The sequence below is a fragment of the Solanum pennellii genome, chromosome 3, assembly GCF_001406875.1.
Source record: "Solanum pennellii chromosome 3, SPENNV200".
NCBI lineage: Eukaryota > Viridiplantae > Streptophyta > Magnoliopsida > Solanales > Solanaceae > Solanum > Solanum pennellii.
This window is the reverse complement of record NC_028639.1, coordinates 56350889-56372930: the sequence shown is the minus strand read 5'-3', so window position 1 is coordinate 56372930 and position 22042 is coordinate 56350889. Positions and strand designations below refer to the sequence as shown.

The 22042-nt window shown below is 30.1% G+C and overlaps 1 protein-coding gene across 1 annotated transcript; it reads left to right on the top strand.

Moving 5' to 3' along the window:
- The first annotated feature begins 6394 nt into the window (after positions 1-6394).
- Positions 6395-9272, top strand: LOC107015100 (putative glycerol-3-phosphate transporter 1). The gene is made up of 3 exons (XM_015215274.2): positions 6395-6562; positions 7196-8266; positions 8354-9272. Exons 2-3 carry the CDS (start codon positions 7264-7266, stop codon positions 8914-8916), a joined length of 1566 nt encoding a protein of 521 aa, XP_015070760.1. The 5' UTR covers positions 6395-6562; positions 7196-7263; the 3' UTR covers positions 8917-9272.
- The last annotated feature ends 12770 nt before the right edge of the window (positions 9273-22042 follow it).

Here is a 22042-nt window from a genome sequence, read left to right as displayed (position 1 = left end):
TTGTCCTCGGAGAATGAGGACTCACGACTGAATCTGCTGAACTGAAGATCGGAAATCGATCTATGCGTGATCTGGATACTAAGAACCTGAACCTACATCACGAGAATATGTAGGACACGTATGCGTCAGTACTTGAAAGGTACTGAGCATTTAGGATAGAATAAAGCAAAAATAAAACATAACTGAACAAGCACAAAAACATGTATAATAATCTGAACATAATATAGAGAATTGAGGTAACTTAATGCAATGACCAATTTATAACATGCTGAAACTGGATATTGAGTATATTGATAAATGGTCAATGCAAGAGAGTCTGACTGAACTGTGGGAGCTACTAATAACCGATAATAAAATCACATGAGCTACATGTGGAGTCCGATGTATACGCCCCATCGAGAGGACCCAATATACCCTGCCAAAGGTATAAAGGCATGCTGGTGTGATCACTAAACTGATTGCCCAAGAGGGGACTTACAACCTACTTGGCTAGTAGTTCTGAGACTAATTGGGTACGCTGAACCCTAGTCCAACTCGGTATTATGCTACTCCCATGGATTTATATAGTTAACTGATTATGTCTGAATTTTCTGTAAATACTAGATAGCTCAAAACTGAACATGCAAAATGAGAATGCAACATTTAATCTGATAACGATGCATTAAAAATCGAGGCATGTATAACTGAATAGCTGAAATATCTGACCAAGCATGTGTAATTCAAGAACTAAAGAAATACAAAGCTAGAGTTCTGAAATTCATGCAATAATCTGAGTAATAACATGATAATATGATTTGAAACATGTAACTAATAAATTCATGAAGTCCTATCAAAGTTCTAGAAACCCTAGGTTTAATCATGATACGAGAATTAAGAACTGACTGAAAAACTAGGGACCCAATGGGTGAAAGGAACCCACTAGTGAAATCCCACATACCTGGTGATGAAATTCAGGGAGAAATATTCAGATTTCGGGGCTGGAATTGCTGGAACCTTGCTGCGTTCTTGAACTAGAGTTCTTGCCCTTTTTCTCCTTTCTTGCTTCTAATTTTCTAAGCTTTTAATTAATGATTTAACTTAGATAAGTTTTAGTTATGTTTCTAGCCTTAAATTAACTAAAATCTGATGATTTATGGTCAAAACGACGTATCTTAAGGATTAAACGAAGTGGGAGAAGACCCAAGACCCCTGGGTAAGTTGCTGTCGGACCAAATGACGACCTGGACAGATGGTCCGTCGTTTGGTCCGTAGGTTGGACCTGTTTGACAAACCTTTACTAAAACGGGCATAACTTTTTACTCGGAGGTTGGATTTTAGCAAGATTGGTGGCTATGAAAAGCTAATTCAATTATCTATCTATTGGTAGGTCATGGGATACCTAATTCATTTTGTGCTACGAGTTATAATCATTTAAAGTTGACTACAGTACATTTCCCCCTGACTGTCTGCTATTTCTCACCTACGGTCAGACCTACGGACCGTAGGTCCATCTACGGACTGTGCTAGTCATCCGTGGATCTTGTCAGAGAGTGGATGAATGGGGTGTCGATGGACGGACTCAGACTACGGACCGTAGTCTGACCTATGGACCATAAGTTCGTCCGTTGTTCGACACTTAGTCAAATTTTCTGGATGAAGATTTTGGGTGGTGTCTCACCCAATCGACGGATGTGCAGGACGGACCGTGGGTCAAGATATGGACCGTCGATGGCCACCGTTTGTTGCACCTGTAGATTTTTTGAAAAAGCTAATTTTAGATCTATTTTTGATACGGGGTGTTACATTTATGGCTTTTGATCCACGAGTTTTCTCTAACTTCTTGTTTAGAGTTCTTGGTTCTCTTTTTCTGAGTTATGAGACCCCTATTTATTGTTTTAGAATAGAGAAGTTGCGATTGGAACAGGACTCCCCTCGGCCAATCAGATTTAAGTGAAATATTATATGGGCTTTATGGAGCAGGCTTTAATTAAATTCATATTTGTCTGAATTTAAATAATTAAATCAATTATATTAATCCATAATATTTATTTGGACTAATATATTCATTAATTTAATATAATATGAAGAACTTTATAAATTTATATTTAATAAATTTTAAGTGACTACAGTATGATTTATATTTAACCTCTATGAATATTCCACAAATTTATAGAATATGCGAGATGCCTATTAAGGGAATTTAATAATTTTATGTAGGCACAAACTTGGATTTAGAGTTGAATAGCCTCTAAGAATTCTAGTCATAACTAAACACACTTTCTAGATTTCTAAATTGAATTGAACATGAATTTTTAGTGTCTACAAATGTTGCTGCTTCAAGACTTGTTAAAGTGTAGACTGATGAAACTCAAAGGCAAGACTTGAAGTACTCATTCTTCCACCTTTGCAGGTGGAAATTTGATTTATGAAAGAAGAGATGAAGAACAAATTTGGCTCACTGGGCGTGTCAATTTGTTCGCAATAATAATTAAAGCAACAGAAAATAAATTGCAGAAAAATAAGATGATAAAAAACTTTATTGATAAAGATTGCGGGTACTTCCTCGGTTGATTCTACTTTCCTAAAATTTATCCATGAATTGAGGGTCGTTAATGAAGTATTTTTCGAATCTAGGATGATTTAGATTTGACCTCTATATGAACATTTAATCAATTTACGGAATATTCAAGATGCTTTTAAGAGAATTCAGTATCCTTTATATAGACATAAACTTGGGTTTAGAGTTGAATAGTCTCTATGAATTATAAGCAAAATACTTTATAGAGTCTCAATTTAAATTGAACACGTCTTATATAGTTTTACAAAATTTCAGTGTCTATAATTACTTTAGTATGTTTTTGCTAATTGTTAAAAGTTAAGTACATACTTATTAGTTTAATCTATTGTTTTACTAACATGAGTCATGACCAGTGCGGACCTAAGATTTTCGTTCAGGGGTTCGAAAAATAAAAGTGTAAACGTATAAAAGTCTTTAGAAATGGGACCCTTGTATTCTTCTGGAGTTAAAAAAACACTTTTAGCATGTTTTTTAAAATTCAAAAAAATTAAAAAATAAAAAAACTGAATACATAAAATTTATCCTATATATATCATGTAATTTTTTTACCGAAGAGGTTCGGATGTAACCCGAACCCAACATGGATTGACCCATGGTCATGACTAAAATATGAAAAAAAGTAAAATAGTGAGAACTGTTTGAAAATTTTACTCATGCACGAAATAGTGATGACGGATGAAATTAGCTACTTTACTCTCTCAAATTGGTCCATTTTTATTTATTCATATTTTAAAAAATAGATATACTATATTTAAAAATTGAATGAGTAAAAACAATAAATTAAGAAATATTGTTATTTGTTAGCACTAATTAGGACATATATCGTTGCTGTGCTTAGAAAAATCACGTCTCTTCTTTTGATTTGATTTACATATCATGCATTTCAAAAATAGTTTGGTGGACCCTTGTACTTGTTCAAGTTTGTATTATGGACCCTTCTACTTAACTTTTTACCAATAGAACCCTTAAACTCAAACCAAAACATGATTTTTAAACCCCTCTACCGTGTGTGTAATTCACTTGCCCATAAATGGATGACATGTCAAATCCATGTCACATAAATCAATAACATGTCATAAGTTAAACAGTTGAAGGATCAGTTGTAGGATTTAATTACTAAGGGTTTTATTCGCCCTAGTATTGTTTGTCAAGAAGAAGGATGAGACTATGAGGATGTGTATTGATTACAGACAGTTGAACAAGGTAACGGTGAAGGAAAAATATCATCTTCCGCGTATTGATGACTTATTTGATTAGCTACAAGGATCATCATTTTTTCTAAGATTGATTTGAGGTCTGGGCATCATCAGTTGAAGATTAGAGAATCAGATACCTAAGATAGCTTTTCGGACCCGGTATGGGCATTATGAGTTCCTAGTGATGTTCTTCGGATTGACTAATGCCCCTGCAACATTCATGGATTTGATAAATCGGGTGTTTCGACCATACCTTGATTCTTTTGTGATTGTTTTCATTGATGACATCTTGGTTTACTCCAAGACTGAGGAGACACTTAAGGATTGTACTTCAAAGGTTGAGCGAAGAGAAGTTGTATGCCAAGTTCTCAAAGTGTGAGTTCTGGTTTTAACTCTGTGGCATTCTTGAGACACGTGGTGACAAAGACTCTATTTACTATTTTTTTAAAAATTACTAATCTAAAATATTAAATAAAAAGAAAAATAATAAAAATTTCACACCCCAAATCAGTCCCCCCGTTCTTCTCCCCAACTCATTCCCACTGTGAAATATCCTGAAACCACCAAAAATCCACCACCATCACTCTCTATTCTATCACTGTCAAACCCCACTTTATCTCCACCCTACAATCTCAATTTTCCATTCCTTTTTTTCCAATCTACACAAAATCGGCAACCTTAGGTTGCCGCACTATCAACTTTGGCCTGCAAATTTTTTTCGCCGTTGTCACCAACTCCTCGCACCTCACTGGCGACCAAGAGACAGTTATTCAAGTTATGTCCAGTATGGCCTCCCACAGTCTCTTCAAAAAAGAAGGCTCCAATGCCAATCCCTCTCTCATTCAGACGCCAAAATTAGTTAAGATTTATGGATATTCACTACCTCACATAAATTATTTAAGATAATATTTCAATAAATTACTCTATGATATTTTGGAGTGCAACGAAGAAGGAAATATAAAAGGAATATGAAAGGGATTGGGTTGTCTGGAAAAAAAAAAGGTGAAAAGGAGAAGAAAGAGATTTTTATTTATTTTTAAAATTTATTATTTTCTTTTTAAATAATTTTAATAATTTAAAAGTAAAAGTTAAAATATTAAATATCATGTTTACTTGCCTTTAGAGGCGTGTGTCTTGCCAACTAATCTATATTAATGTCATGATCAACGGTTAAAGGGGTTTAATATGTTGTGTTATGTTGAGTATAAGAGTTCAGTTGACAAAATATTAAATAAAAGAGTCTACAATACAAATTGATACAAATATAAGAATCTACCAGATTATTCCGCTTATCTTTTAATTAAAAGTATACGCAACATAACTCATTGCTTGCATAACTCGCTCTCCCTGTAGATAAGAATGACAAAAATAATTTTTTTAATTTAAACATATAGTTTTTACATTCATTTAGCGTGTTACATTTTTTAATTACCTGACTGTTCATATTCTAATTTCAATATATTCCTTCTTACCGCTTTCTTAACCAAAGACCTAATCAATGCTCTCATATGAGTCAGAGTTAAAATATAACTATTTTTCATGTCTTTAATTATTTGTTAATTGTTAAAATTATTTTAGTTATTTATCTATTTTGACAAAAGAAAGAATAATTTTTTACCTATTATATTCTCAATAAGTTACTTTGAAAAAGATAGAATTTTTTGAAAACTTTAAATTTTAAATTCATTCATTTAATAATTAATATGAGTAAAATGATAAATTCGCTATATTAATAATTATTATCTTAATAGGTGTGTCAATTCTAAAGTGAATAAGTAATTAAGAAAAGACGAAGTATTAAGTTTATATATATTAAGCGAATAATTGATATATAAAATATTATTTTTAAAAACTATTTGAGGATATAAATTGAAGATCACCTTTCCTATTCCGTCTTTGATTATATTCAAACAGTTTTGTTAAAGAATGACAAAAGTCCCACATCGGTGGTTAATGAGATGAGTGACCTCTTTATAAGGCTTGGGCAATCCTCCTCCCTTTGAGCTAGCTTTTGGGGTGTGAGTTAGGCCTAAGACCTAATTTCACATGGTATCAGAGCAGGGCCCGTCTCACCCGATGTTGGGGTCCCCAAAATTAAAATTGCCCACGCACCAGATGCTAAGCACTGGGCGTGAGGTGGGGTGTTAAAGAATGACAAAAGTCCCACATCGGTGGTTAATGAGATGGGTGACCTCTTTATAAGGCTTGGGCAATCCTCCTCCCTTTGAGCTAGCTTTTGGGGTGTTAGTAGGCCTAAGACCTAATTTCACAAGTTTTACTAAAAATTGTAAAATTATTAAGAATCTCATTAAATAAAAGATAAATTAATGATTTTCTTGAACGTTTAATAATATATTTATTTTGAGTATGAAAAAAATTCTAAATGTCAATTTAATATAAAAGAAAAGAGTCGTATAATTTTTGTGGGTCTGTTAGAAAAGAGAGGAGCTGTGCCGGTCAATTAATAAAGGGGCAAAAAAGTAATTGGAAAATCATCAATCCTCTAAGGAAGGGACAAAACTGTCAATTTACACCTATCAAGCATCACAGCTAAAAAAAGGTTACGGGGTTAATATTGTCCTTTTGAAATTGAACTGCGTTGTTCTCCTCCGCTTTAAATGCAGCAATCTTCAGTTCATCAGCTCTCAAGCTTTGCTCAGCCTATTTTTATCAATTCCTCAAAACGCAACTTTACTATATTTAAAAATACATATATTTTTCTTTCTTTTATCATACATTCAAATCAGGCAAATTTTTCTGTTTCCAAAGAGACGCAGCAACATTCTTCTTCCAATTCACAAATTACAAGGTTAGCTTCGATTTTATCGACATTTTTTTTTTAATTTCGATTACTGTTTTGTTTTCATATGCTTTGTAAATTATCATCATTGGATCATTTGCGTGAGCTTGAGGTCGGATTATTCGTTTATGGGAATATATTCTAGTTTGCGTGAGTTCTGAAGTCGGATTATTCATTTATTGGAATATTTTCTATGTTCTTTTTTTTTTCCACAAATCTTCTTTTTAGTGATTTTAGCAAAAAAAGAGAAATATGCTTTTCTTTAATTGATTTGGTTGGTGGCGTGTTGTTGTTATTTTTTAGAATTACACACTTTTGCCAAATTAAACAATAATTAGTTTTTCGTCCTTGTTGTTCCTTGTGGGTCAGCTATGAGTAATTGGATATCAAATAATAATAATCCAATTAAATTCTGAATCAGTGAAATACTTTATTTGAGCAAATTTTCTTTGAGATGTTAATTTTGGTTAAACCCCACACTAATTAAACCTGAGATTATCGAATCCCGTTTTCTCAAGCTGAATCACAACAAATCTTTTGTTAAGTATTTAGGTTTACCTATGGAAAGGGGGACTGACTAATATTGTGGTGTGAGTTTCTCAATTTATAGTTATTGATGTTAAATTTTCCATCTTGTTACAGGTAGTTTTGTTGATCTGTAAAAGAGGAAAAGTTTTTTTTTAATCTTCCTCTTTATCAGTTTGCAATTAATGGGATCTCTACCGGAGCCAATTATGGATGAAAGTTACAGCAAGCCCCCTGGAATTAGGGTGATGGAGAGGACAAAGAAGGCTAACCTCTCTTTCAAGACATATCAAGGGATTGTGTTAATTGTAACATTTTTAGCTTATACAAGTTACCATGCTACTAGAAAAACCACAAGCATTGTGAAAAGTGCTTTGGATCCCCAGTCTCCTGATGTTGGTTTAAAGTTTCCGTGGCAAAGGCGTAATACCACTTATGACCAAAATCAAAGTTCAAAACTTTCTTGGATGCTTAAAGATGGTTGGGTACCATTTAACGGACCTGATGGTACGGCGATGCTTGGTGAACTTGATGTTTCATTCCTTTTTGTGTATGCCATGGGAATGTATTTCTCCGGGCACGTTGGTGATAGGATGGATCTGAGAATATTTTTGACAATTGGAATGGTGGGGACTGGTGTATTCACTGCCCTTTTTGGAGTTGGATATTGGGCAAATGTACACATCTTTTATTACTATCTAATTGTACAAATGATGGCTGGATTGTTTCAATCCACAGGATGGCCTTCAGTGGTTGCAGTAGTGGGGAATTGGTTTGGGAAAAAGAAGAGAGGACTTATAATGGGTATTTGGAATGCTCACACCTCGGTAGGTAATATTGCGGGTTCTGTGGTTGCTTCATTATTGTTGAAGTATGGATGGGGTTGGTCAATGGTTGTTCCCGGTACCCTTATTGCTGTTGTTGGCGTGGTAGTATTCCTTCTCTTGCCGGTTAATCCTGAATCTGTGGGAGCTAATAAAGATGAAGATGAAGTGTTCTCTCCTAGAAAAGAAGGCGAGGAAGTAACCGAGCCTTTCTTGAGATCAGACGGAGAAGAGGAATCAGCCGTGGGTTTTATTGAAGCATGGAAGATTCCAGGGGTGGCGCCGTTTGCGTTTTGCCTTTTCTTTGCAAAGTTGGTTGCATACACATTTTTGTATTGGCTGCCTTTCTACATTAGCCACACAGGTATGCTGAATTGTAGTGTTTTATAACATTATTTTATCGCACCATATTAGTCGAAAGTTTCTCTGAACTCTTTGTTACCTGTTGCAGCTATAGAAGGAAGGTATTTATCCAATGAGGAGGCTGGAAACTTGTCGACATTGTTTGATGTTGGAGGGGTAGTAGGTGGAATCCTAGCAGGTTACATATCTGACCGCTTAGATGCTAGAGCTATAACTGCTGCCAGCTTCATGTACTGTGCTATCCCGGTTCTCTACTTCTATCGCAGCTATGGACACGTCTCCATGACCATAAACATCATCCTCATGTTAATCACCGGAGTATTCGTGAATGGTCCTTATGCATTGATCACAACTGCTGTTTCGGCTGACCTGGGAACACATAGCTCTTTGAAAGGCAATTCACGAGCGCTTGCAACTGTCACTGCTATTATTGATGGAACTGGCTCAATTGGAGCGGCCATTGGACCACTTCTAACCGGTTACATTTCAACTAACAGCTGGAGTGGTGTATTTACAATGCTAATGGGATCAGCTTTTATAGCTGGTTTGTTTCTGACCAGGCTTGTTGTAGCTGAAGTTGGTGCCAAGATTCAAGAATTAGGGTCCCAAGGATCATCACCTACATCAAGGTCCCCTGACCTTCTAGTGTGAAAATAATAATTGTGGTATATTCTTTTATTGCTTTTTGTGAATCCATTTCGAAGCCTCGATTCGAATGTTAGCCTAGGATCATAGAGATATATAGAGTTGGAGATGCATTTCTTGTATAAAGTCAAGAAATGAAAGGGTTTCTAGTACCCTTGTGTACAGTGTGGGAGTGAGTTTAAAAGGTGGGGGATCACTCCCAATATCATGAAATAGCATTTCCACATATGTACATTCTTGTGTGCCAGAAAAGGATCAAATACATCATTTTAGTATAGTGGGAACCTGGGTTATTGGGCGTTTTGTATATCATCTTTTTTTTTATTATTATTATTGAATAAAGCCAGTGCATTCTCTCAAAAGTTTAACTATGTTAATTTACTTGAATTTTTAAAAATTGAAGAACAATCATTGAAAGTTGTATCCATAAAAAAATAATGGCTCTGGTGGGACATCTATTCCTGATTGAACAGCTGACAAAGATGTGCTGCAATTTTCTTCATGAGTGAGAAAGCTTGTTTGAGTAATGGAAATTATTGAAGCTTTCATCCTGTTTCTAAAGAAGGAAAAAAGAATTTTTCTTTAAATAAAACCGTATATTCTTAAAATATACTCTTCGCAATAATATAGGACATTTATTAGTTCTTACAAATTGATTAGAGAAAGAAAGACCAAGCTCTATAAGTCACACGTCATCAGAAATATGTGATTTTGCCTTTTCAATCAAATGATAAATATTGTAATTCTATACCTATTCATTCTTGGATGGATATATCTATATACTCATGATGGTGATGGATATATTTATATATGCGTGGTGGTGAGACGAGGTGTAACGCAGGTTTGTATAGCCATATCTTTTAATAGTGTAACCTTGATATGGTAGCCTTTTAAGTATAGTACTGTTTCTGCACTAATTTTTATGTTTGGAAATTTTGACATTACTTCAAATTGATATTATAGACAATGAAAAGATGAGTTTGGAGAAGTGCAATCTAAAAGGTATTTCTTTTTCAACGCAATTCTATAGGTGACTTTTCTTATTTTCCATTCACATCGATGTGCACCTAATGATAAAATCAATTAATACTTTCTTTTTTTAATAACATAAAATAACTAATTGCTTCATATCGACCACAAATTCATAATTACAGACCTAATACTAGAAGAATAGTGGTGGGGTGGAGAGTAAAAGATCTTAATCAAATTGAGCAATAAAATATGCATTATCACCTAATTAACTTAGCGCTATTGATTGAGGAATATAGACTAGTGGATATCTACTTGAATTAGATTCATTATAGAGATCACCACAATATTTAAACTTATAGCCAATTTTATAGATATATATATATAGTTAATGAGCAATAATTAAGAAAGTTTACACATTCTAGCTTACTTAAGCAACCTAATAGGATAATTGTATTTTTCTAATCATGGACCACTCTTATCTTGCTTATTTTATTAGAACTTGGACAAAATTTTGTTTATAATTTCAAATAAAGGGGACCACTCTTTCTTCTATTCTATTCTTTTTTTTTGGTAGGTTCAATCGAGGTAGGCTACGGGTGTGAGTACGAGTTCAATCGAACTTAGTAACTTTTATCAAAATAGCATTTTTGTATTAAGAAATTTTTTAAATATATATGAATATTAAGTTTAAAATTCACTTAATAATATTTTAAAACGTCGTTATAAAATTTTAAAAACTACAAGATCAATATATTTTTTTAAACCCTAGGATATTTCACACCTGCTATAACCTTTTTCACAACCTCTGTCTTTCGAATGAACATGATGTGCGGGTATTCAAATTAATTTGTCATAGTCTTATGTAAAATGCAATGACAAGCAAAGAATAGGACCTTTGACAGTAGCTTAAAGGACCGGAGGTACGTGTTTACAGTTACAACCAAGTTTCTAGTTGTTATTAATGTATACCAACCATATTTCTCGTGCAAAAATTGTCTCTTCAAAGCAGAAACAGCCAGTTGAACTCTTACTAGTATGATAGTTACATCTCCATCATATTATCAAATAACATAATTTGTTTGGGGTGATAAAATTAGCTCGTAAAATTATGATCCGGTCAATCCAGCCCCAAACGATCCTATAATAACAATTGTTGTATGTCTTATTATTTTATTTTATGTCCGAGGCCAACAAAAGAAGGTCCCTTGGATATAATGAAAAAGAAAATATTAGTAATAAAAACTAGAGAAAGTTATATTGACAAACGTTTGAAATGGGTCCTAATGAAATATAATGGGCACAAAAGATTCATATCAGCGACGTAATACTTCATCCGTTCTCTTTTATGTTGCGTTGTTGTATTTAATTGGACATAGAATTTAAGAAGAAAGCTTTTTTTTTTCAAAATAAATAAATTTATCAAATATTAAATATAAAAGCTAAAGCTAAATTATATTATTATAAATAAAGAAGCACTCTATTCGTTTTGAGTGGAAAAAAGAAGAAGAAAGCATGCCATACAACAATTACAAATAATCACTTTTCAGCCTGGTAATTAAAAAATAAGTATCACGTTAAAATTTCAACTTTATTTGTGAAACTCCCAGATATCATTCCTGAATTTTACTTGTTAAAGCAAAACTCTACGACAATAACTATTTTTAAGATCAATCGAAAAATTGGGTAATTGTTTTGTTAATGATGTCAAAGCGATGCTAGAAATGAAGAAAAATGGAAGTTTTACAAATATGACTTTTCACATTTGGTTATCTATGAGCCCAATGCATGAGTCAGGCCTGATTGAACTAAGATCAGATAACCAACATAAATGCATTTAGACAAAGGAAGGTTTTGGACTTTGAGTCTAGTCTCTCTTAGGGCCTATCTAATGACAAGTGCCAGCTAAAATTGGGCTTCTTGCGTAATAAAATGACGAATTGACACGGATAGACAAGTGTTATATACAATTGGCAATATATAGTTTAATATTAATTAGCAATTAATAAACAAATAAAAAATGAGAAAATTTCATAAATGACTATAATAGGAAACATAATAGGTCTTCTTAACTATAGTTTAACTATTTACATATTATAGCTATAGTTTAAATAGCTACTATTATTTTTATTTGTATATTTCAGACTTATTCAAATCGTTTATACAAATGGTTCCATTATTTGTGTAACTAATCAATCGATAATTGAGGAGAATATTAATATCATAATCTTAGAGTCATTAAGTTTTATTAGAATCCATTACTTAATAGGTTTCCTTCTTTTTCCAAATACACAGAGTACTCAATCCTTATATACTCAATCTTTGAGTTTGTTAAATTTATTGTGGGTTTACTTATTTATCTCAAATTAAGTAATTTACATTAAATGTGATAGTTTGTATATGTATACAGTTTGAACTTCATGTATTCTACAGATTTTATACAAATTGTTATGAAATTTAACTCAATAAATTTGTATATTAAATGGGAACGTTTATACAAATTTGTTTATACAAACGAGCACGTTTATAACTTATATAAATTTGTATATTTGAGAAATTCTTTATAACTTATATAAATTTTATACAAATCGTTATGTATTTTAAATGAATAAAATTGCATAATTGAGAAATTTGTGATTAGTTATAACAGTTTGTATATGCTAAGGCTTGTATTTATACATTATACAAATATTTATACAAGTCGTTATGCTTATACAAAAATTTATGTATTCTACAAATTTTATACAAATCGTTATGAAATTTTAAGTCAATAAATTGTATAAATGAGAACGTTTATACAAATGAGCACATTTATAACTTATATAAATTTGTATATTTGAGAAATTCTTTATAACTTATATAAATTTGTATATTTGAAAAATTCTTTATAACTTATACTAAAATTGTACAATTGAGAAATTTGCGATTAGTTATAACAATTTCTGTATGATAAGACGTGAAGTATACATTATACAAATTGTATACAAGTCGTTATGTATTTTAAGTCAAAATTTGTGTATTATTGAGTAATTTGTGACTAGTTATAGCAGTTTGTATATGATAATGCGTACATTATACATTATACTAGTTTTATACAATCGTTATGTTTATACAAAAATTTATATATTCTAAGGATTTTATGCAATTCGTTATGCTTGAACTGAGCAAAATATTCTATTTCACAAAAGCGCTTTAGTTGATCTTCTGAAAGTTTTTTCGGTCAGATCCTTCATTAGTCCACATTCGTATAACATATAATGCTTGGGGCTTCTCTTGGACCTTCATTGACTATAAATTGGACTCCCTAATAAACATCATTAACTTCTTTAAGCAAATAATTATATTTGTATAACTAACTCAGTTCGATTTGTATATCTATAACATTACAATTAACACATGATTATTCATACATCTACTGGTACTTAATAATGTAATATATACAAATTACTGAATTAATAATTCATCTATTGTTTGATATACAAGTTAAATTGTCCATATACAAATCGAAGAAAAAAAATCAAAAATAGGGTACCTCAAAATCTTCTGCTTCCTCCTTGTCCGTTGCAACATAATCATCTTCTCCACTCGTTTTTGAGTTTGTTTTACTAGAAGATGTTTCTTGTAATTTTTTTTAAAGATTTGTCAATAGAACCTGCAATTGCTTCAAAATCTTGAGTAAAACCCAACGAAAAAGATGGATTTTGTGCATATTCAATTGCATAGTATACCTCTAGTAATTCTCTTTGATGGAGATTGTTCCTCCTTGACTACGCTAGTAGGGATTACTATTCTAATCTATTACAATTTTTGGTTGAAGAACTGTGAAGAAGTTGGGTAGAACGAAAATTTTATAAACAGAAATAATAAAACAGACTGTATAAAAAAAATTACCTGAAATTGAATTGAACAAGAATCAATTTCAAATTTTCAAAATTTAAATTTAATTTGGTTGAGATATTTGTGGGGATTGAGGGGTTTATGGTGGTTAGAGAAGGGAAAATTTCATATATGGCAAACTTAATTGATTAAATAACATTATATGGGTATAGTTTACCTAATTACATTCTATGGGTATAGTTTAGTTATTTAGGTATCTTTAATTTTGTATATAACGTTTCTTTTATTTTTTATTAATACAATTTTCTTTTAGAAAAAGTGGTTTGTAACTGAAGCGTTAAATAAGCTAACAATAAATTTAGATAATGCCATAATTTAAGGTAAACGTTCAAATTCATTTTTTTCAAAAAATAAGAAGTATACAGCAATTGAAAGACAAGATAAACTTGTTTCTGCGCTTCGACGAAGCAGCAATTCATCTATTTTTTATTTTTCTGTATATTCGAATACAGGTAATGGTTCATTGGATGAAAATTCATGTTTATTATTGAAATAATTATAAATTGTTCTATTGGATTTATAAATTTGGATATATGTGCGTTCGTTAATGTGTTGAGAATTGTATATGTCCATAACGTAAGTGTATATAATTTTTTTGGAGTGTTTTTCTTTTGAAAACTGATTTCAATGTTTATCGTGAACGGCAGTATGTTTTAGCAGTAATTTCAATTTGCAGTTGTATATTAAGTGTTTTTGTATACAAAGGTCGTGTTATTTAATTGTATATAAGTATGAAATTTTAGTTTTGTATCTATTTGCATTACCTGTGATATAGTTGTGTAGTATACGTTCTGTGATTTCTAATATTGCATATACAAATACTGAAGTAATGTATATGTTGAAAAAATATATAAATTTTTTAAGATGAAAATCCATAGGATACAATTATATACTTTTTTTGAAGTAGTATTTGTATATTAGAAAGAAGATCAGTGTAAACATAAGTTTGTCATTATTTATTAATTTGATTGTATAAAAGTGTTGTATTAATTGTATATATGATTTCTGCGAATGATTTGAAATAAAATTTTGTTTGAAAGTGGGCTGGTGATGAAAATCTCCGATGGGTGATTCTTGTTGTTGATCGATTTGGAAAGTTCATTAAAAGTCTTCCGACCCCACGGATAATCCATAAATCTACCTGTTTCAACCAAATCAAAGTCCAAATCTATCTATTGTTGTTGTAGTAGGTTCGGCGGACATGATAAATTCATGTATATAATATAGAATCCCAAACTTGTATGAATCTTCCTGATTGTCACCCCATACCTTTGCTTTAGAAGCTTCAACCAATCGACCTTTAGTGACAGGAGAATTTCCTGGTAAAATACTCAGCGATGATTCTATTGGGTTGATCAGTATCAAAGAGAAATCAGCAATATTATCAGAACAATTCAAACCAGAAATCATTGCAAACTCCCTGATTGTGAATCGAAGCATTGTGCCATTTATATAAAAAAAAGTATTGCATTGATAGAACTACCTTCCAACTCCCTCAACCTAAAGCATCTAAACAATTGTGCTTGCACATGACATTGTCTCATTGTTGTCAACTGTGCAAAACACGATGATGTACATAATACGATTATATTGATTTGGGGGCAGTTTATTCTGTAGCTCATTCAATGTATTGATTTGCGTATAACATTGCATGTGAATTGTCCTTTTTTCACGATTCTTGCAAATAAATCTGACTACCTAAAAAAAAACAGGAAAAAGCTACATTATTTCAATCAAGGGCTACATATAAATACATTTTTTATATACATAACAAATAAAGTATAAATTAAATTTACATTTGTAATTGCGTTTCTTTTGTATATATATACAAACTTACTTTTTTTGTATATTAGTATGTGTACATAAATATGGTAATTAAACATGTCAATATATACAACTGTCTAAATGACTTTGTATATACTACAATAATATATAAACTTAATATATACTTAACTTCAATAATTTGTATATAACTAATAAATATACAAATTATAATCATATATGAAATTTTTCCATCTCTATAACTAAATACAATTACTTTTTGTATATGTATACAAAAACAAAAATAATATGGAGCCTTTAATATACAATCCATTACTACCCCTATTAAAACTTAGTATATTATTCATTATACATAACTTAAAATATGTATAAACTAATGAAATCTACAGACACGTACAATAACTAAAGAAATATACAAATAAATAATGAAAGATATATACAAACAACTAAAACATGTGTATACTAAACATGCAATATACTATATACAATTACGTGAATACAAAAATTACTTAAACAAACAATTTTTTTTGTATATTGACACCTAAGTAACCAAAATATTGCATCTAAAATTGTGTTTTAAGCCACTATTTCATGATTTTGATGTTCTTCAGATCCGTCAATTTCAGATGCACTCTCATCTGAATCACTGTTTACTGCTTTCCTCTTTCTTCCTCCTTGTACAATTTTAGTGCCTCTAGCTTTGACATTGTTAAGAACTTTTTGAACTGTCGTAGGGTCATATTTTTTCTTTGATCTCAATTCTTCCATTGTTTGTTCATGTTGAACTTGTTTGGATTTTACCATAGACCCTACATCAACCCCAAAATCTTGAGTTAAACCCATTGAAAACGAGGGTAACTTGTCAACAAAATTGACATGCAATGGAATACCTCTGGTAATCCTCATAGATTAAGATGATTCATTCATTCTGATTTTGAAAAATTTGTAATCTTATAAGAACAATCGATTATTTCATCAAAAAAATATGAAAAAAAGTAAGAAACACAATACATATACAATTGTTGAATAAGGAAAAAAAATTGTACACAACTAAATTTTAGGATTACCTGCGAAAGTTGAATTCAATTTCGGGAGGGATAAATTGAATTTTTGCCAATTTAAAATTCAAAATCGAATAGAAGTATTGATTATAGGAGAAAAAAGTGGAATATGAATAGGAGAGATAATATTGATTTGTATAAAATTATATACAAAATTAAAAATAATAATTATACGATTGATTTAGGAATTGGTGGTGGACCCCATTAATTATAGCAAAAAAAAAAAGAAACTACAATTATAAAAAGTAAATAAGTTAAACTATACACCTATTGTATAATTACTTAGGGATGTTTGTCATCCCATGTAATTTTCCCTAATTAGGAAAAAGTGAAAGAAAGAGATTGAGTGCAAGTTTGTATAAAATGATAATTGAGGATTACAAGTTCAATACAAATAGAAAAGTGGATCCATCATGACCATTTTTTAAACAATAACCCTTTGATATAATTAATTTAAACTATAGTCATATATCATAATTAAGTAGTAAAAGTTAGTTTAGTTATATAATTATCACATAAAAAATTGGCACATACTAGCTTAAAAGTAACTTATCGACATTCTTTATTTATTTTTAAACAATAAAAGATTTTTGATATCATCTCTCTTCAAACTTCTAACTATTACTCCTTGAAACTAGCAAAAGACTATTTAAAATTGTCTCTCCTTTCAAATTATTACGTACTTTTTGAAATAATAAAAGAAAATTAATTCATCTCTCTTCTAACTTCCAGCTATTTCTCATTAAAACTAGCAAAAGTTTATTCAAAACTCTTTTCTTTCAAATTTTTTTTTTTAAAAAAGATAAAATTAATACCATCTCTATTCTATCTTCAACCGCTTTCACTTAAAACTAGCAAAATATAATTTAGAGTTATATTTTTTTCTTAAAATTAACAGATATATTTTGATCATGATTATTCTTATTTCAAAGGTATTCCTATGAGTTCATTATTTGCCAATTATTTTGCCTTTGAACTCAATTTCATATTCACTTAAAAAATTTGTATACATTTGTTTGCATTAGTTTCATTCATCAATAGTCATATAATAGATTGACATACATTTGTATTGGATACATTTGTTCGTATTCATAATAAATTGGTATACATTTACATTTAGTTACTGTAATATCTTTCAAATTTTATGTAGATATACATTTATATATTGGATACATTCGTTCATATTCATTTATAAATTGGTATACATTTGTTTGCATTAATATCTTTCTAATTTTACATTTGTATTGTATACATTTGTTCGTATTCATAATAAATTGATATACATTTGTTCGTATTTATAATAAATTGATATACATTTATTTGCATTAATATTTTTCAAATTTACATAGGTATACATTTGTATTGGATACATTCATCCATATTCATTTATAAATTGGCTTGCATTAGTATCTTTATAATTTTACATATGTATACAGTTGCTTCAATTACTATTCTGGAATGCAATCAACAAAATTCATTAATATTTATTATGCGTTCGTTTGTATTCATTAACAAATTTAGATACATTTGTTGGAGACAAAATAAATATTCATCATCAAATTCAATCAATAAAATTCAATATTTTAAAAACTTGTCATAAATATATTAACTAATTATTTATTAGAAATTGAGAAAATCTCAATTCAAGAAATCACGATATATTGAAATTTTTTAGGGAGGAAAACGTTGCAAAAAAATACAAATACAAAAATTTGTAAAAAGCAAGATAAAGAATGTAGAAAATCTCAATTTGTAAAAAAATAACCCAGACAATCAATATAAATAAAATTAGTATGATTTGAATTACTTACTGAAGAGTTACTGTTGTGATTAATTTTTAATTGAAATAATTTACAGAAAAAGATAGAAATTCTAAACTTGAGAGAGAGAGAAAAAAAGGAAAGAATGAGAGAATTGAAGAATACGCAAGAAAAAAATTGTTAACAGATTATAAGGAGAGGAAAAAGGAACAATAAAAACATAACTGCTAGGAAATAGAGTGAGAAAATCAGGAAAAAATATATATTTTCAAAAAAAAAGAATTTGACTATTTAATGTCAAATTAATATTAAAAAAAATCTTTTTTGCTAAAAAATTTAAAGTAGGTTATTTATTGCCAATAAAGTCTATAGGTTGTCTTACTGTGTCATTTTTACTAGTAAAATGGATAAATTACATGTATACACAACATTATTTAACATATTTTCTATTGTTCCCAACCCTTTCTAAATATTACTCAAATTCCCTTTTTACTTCAGTAAACCCAACTTCCAAATACATAATATATTTTTATCCTAACCCATGTTTATCCCTTTTCACCCCTTAAATCACTACCTTTTTTACTCCCACAATCTTATCAATTTATTTTCTCAATACAATTTTGAATTTTAAGATCTTCTCTCTCCAGTCAATAATTCATCTGATTTTGTTTCAAATTTTTTCGCTCACAATACATATTCTTTTTTCTTAATAAAATTGTGATAAATTATGGATGATACACCTTCATTCAGTATTGAGACTACCCAGATAATGTCATCTAACACCAATCGCATTATGATTACGAAAAAATTAATTGGATAGAAAATAGATCTAAAAATTGCACAATCCTTTCGTAATGGTGAAACATCAAGAAGGTGAAGAAGGATAGTCAATCTTCTTCAAAAGTGTAGTCGATAAAGTCCCAAAATGAGGTGTCGAAAAGTTGCACCAAGCAATATCTCGACATCCTTTACCTAAGGTAAGATTTTCTATCTTTTTATCAATTTTTGTGATCATTAAACTTGATTTTGTTAGTCCAATGATTTTATGATACATTAATGATTCAATAGTTTTTTAATATTGTAATTTAACAGAATTTTTAGTTAGTTTTGTAGATGATTTGACTTTGTCGAAAATGATTGCGCTATCTCAAACATCCTTCTTCCTAATGTAATTATACGCAAGATCTTGATTAGAGAAGTGAGAGGAAATTGAACAACTTTAGAGCCGGAAGAAGCTTTAGCAACAAATAGCCTTTTGGTGATAAACATTCATTAAAAAGAAGGGGAGGGTGGAGGGTGGAGGGTGGAGGGAAGTAGAACATGTTGCTAAACATTCAATGTATCATATGTTGTTATGTATCTTACTATTTTATAACTAAATGTGTGTTCATCATACTCACAGTTTATCATAACTAATTTTTTTTGAGAACGTGTTGCTAAGCATCCTTCTATAGCCAAGATTCAGATTTTTACTGTATCTAGTTGATAATGCCTCAATTTCAACTTTATGATACATTATATTAACTTTTGTTACCAAACAATAATGTATATATCTAAGATCATAAAATCAAACAGTTAGAAAAAGTTTTAGTAAAGATTGATACATAAGTAAATTTTATCTTCCTGCATAATATGCAACTTTATTATAGAAATATAGTACTGAGAAGGCTAAGGTAGGATACATTAGTGAAAATGAGGATCCACCAAGGCATAAGAGTCAATTCACAACACCAACTCAAGATGATTTGGTTAATAGTGAACAACAATTATTTTTTAGTTGTTAAACACTTTTTTATAGTGTTATTTCTTTTGAGATACGTTAACTCTAGTTTTAAATTTTTTTGTTGTTTTTGTTTTAAGATACTCGTATTCAAGTATTAAAGTGCTTCTCTATAAAGTTGTTTATTTTGACTTTAACTTTCACTATTTTTAGTTGTTATTTATGGTACACATTTGTCTGATATAAAATGATACAAAATTTGAATAAAACTAAGTATTAGATTCATTAATGCATAAACACACAATATTATTTCTTCTCATTAGTTTTAGTTAGTTTTCTATTGTTGATACATTTTGACACCTGACCAATGCAATGTATTTTATAACTTGATTGATGATTCAATTATGTATTTACTTCATAACTTAGTTCTAGTTAGTTGTTTATTAATTAATGTTGATACATTAAATAATTAGTTGTAGTTAGTTGTTGATTCATATATCTTATTGATACATTAAGTCTTACTTATTGTGATACATTTATAGATACACTTTATTTATTTTACATACTACTTTTTCACAACCTTATCGTATCAAATACATCATTTTCAACTAGATTATGATACATTATATAAAAATATATCAGAACCATATTGAGTGGTACCAGCTTCAAGCACAATCTCTGATACATTATTATTAAATAAACTAATGATACATTATTTTAAAAAGATGTATGAAACACAGTGCTACAACAATGAACACAAGATTAAAAATCTTAATATTTCAATTTATTGTATCAGAATTTCACCAGCTAATGGTAAATTGTAATTTTTATCAAGGTAAAAGTGAAAAAGATAAAAAATTTAAAACTTATAATCTCAAAATAATGTATATAAAACATAACAATACTTTCAAAAAAGAGTTTCTCAATCCTTTTTCGAAAAGAAAGTACAAATTCTTCGTTTATGACATTCTTGTCTAGAACGTACACAAATGTTCGTGTTTGTGCTTATCTTTCCATTATATGTCTTTCCCCTCCTTTTTTCTTGGTCCTTCAGTCATCTTTTTTGTACCTAGGTGGCAAGACAATTTCGAGAATAAATTTTGGCATTGACTAATATTCGACATTGGAATCTTTGAACCTTCATTCGTAGTATCTGATGCAGCTGGTTTATAGTAATCAGAGCGGGGATATGTATCTATGTGATGTTTTTGCTTTTCACAACAGCAATTGTGTACGTGCGCACAAGGTATCTCGTCATGCTGAAATATACAATTACATATTTTTCTCTCAAGGCAAACAATGTATCTTCGTCCATCTTTATACACTTAATAAATAAATTTAGAGAATGAAACAACATGCACCCATTTGAAACTTAGAGATATCACATATCAATTAACACAATTTAAGATACACAATGACCTAATGATAACTAGCCCCAGACACATGATAATTTATAAATTGATGCATACCTTCATACATCGATTAAAAGTACATATACTGATACATTAAAAAAAGGAAAAAAATCACATGTATTTGATACGTTATTATAACAACACACTAACTCACATCTATAAAACTTCATTACGTATGCATCAAACTAGAACTAAATGAAGTTAAAATTAGGAATGTATAATGATTTGTGTATGCATATACAAATTCAATAATAAAAAAGAAATACATATGTAATCGATACTACAAATAGTACAGTAACTCACAGATCTGCAAAGTCATAACATATACGTCAATATTTTAATGTATCAAGGTCTAATCAGTAATGTATCACGACTTATCGGTCAATATACAAATTCATGAATAAAAAAATAATGACTAAATCACAAGAATATGTGTTGCGTACCTTTTGTTATCAGGCCTTTCAATTCGAAGATCAAAATTATGTCAAATAAACATAATTATTTTTGTCCAGGCTAATTATAAAATAACTT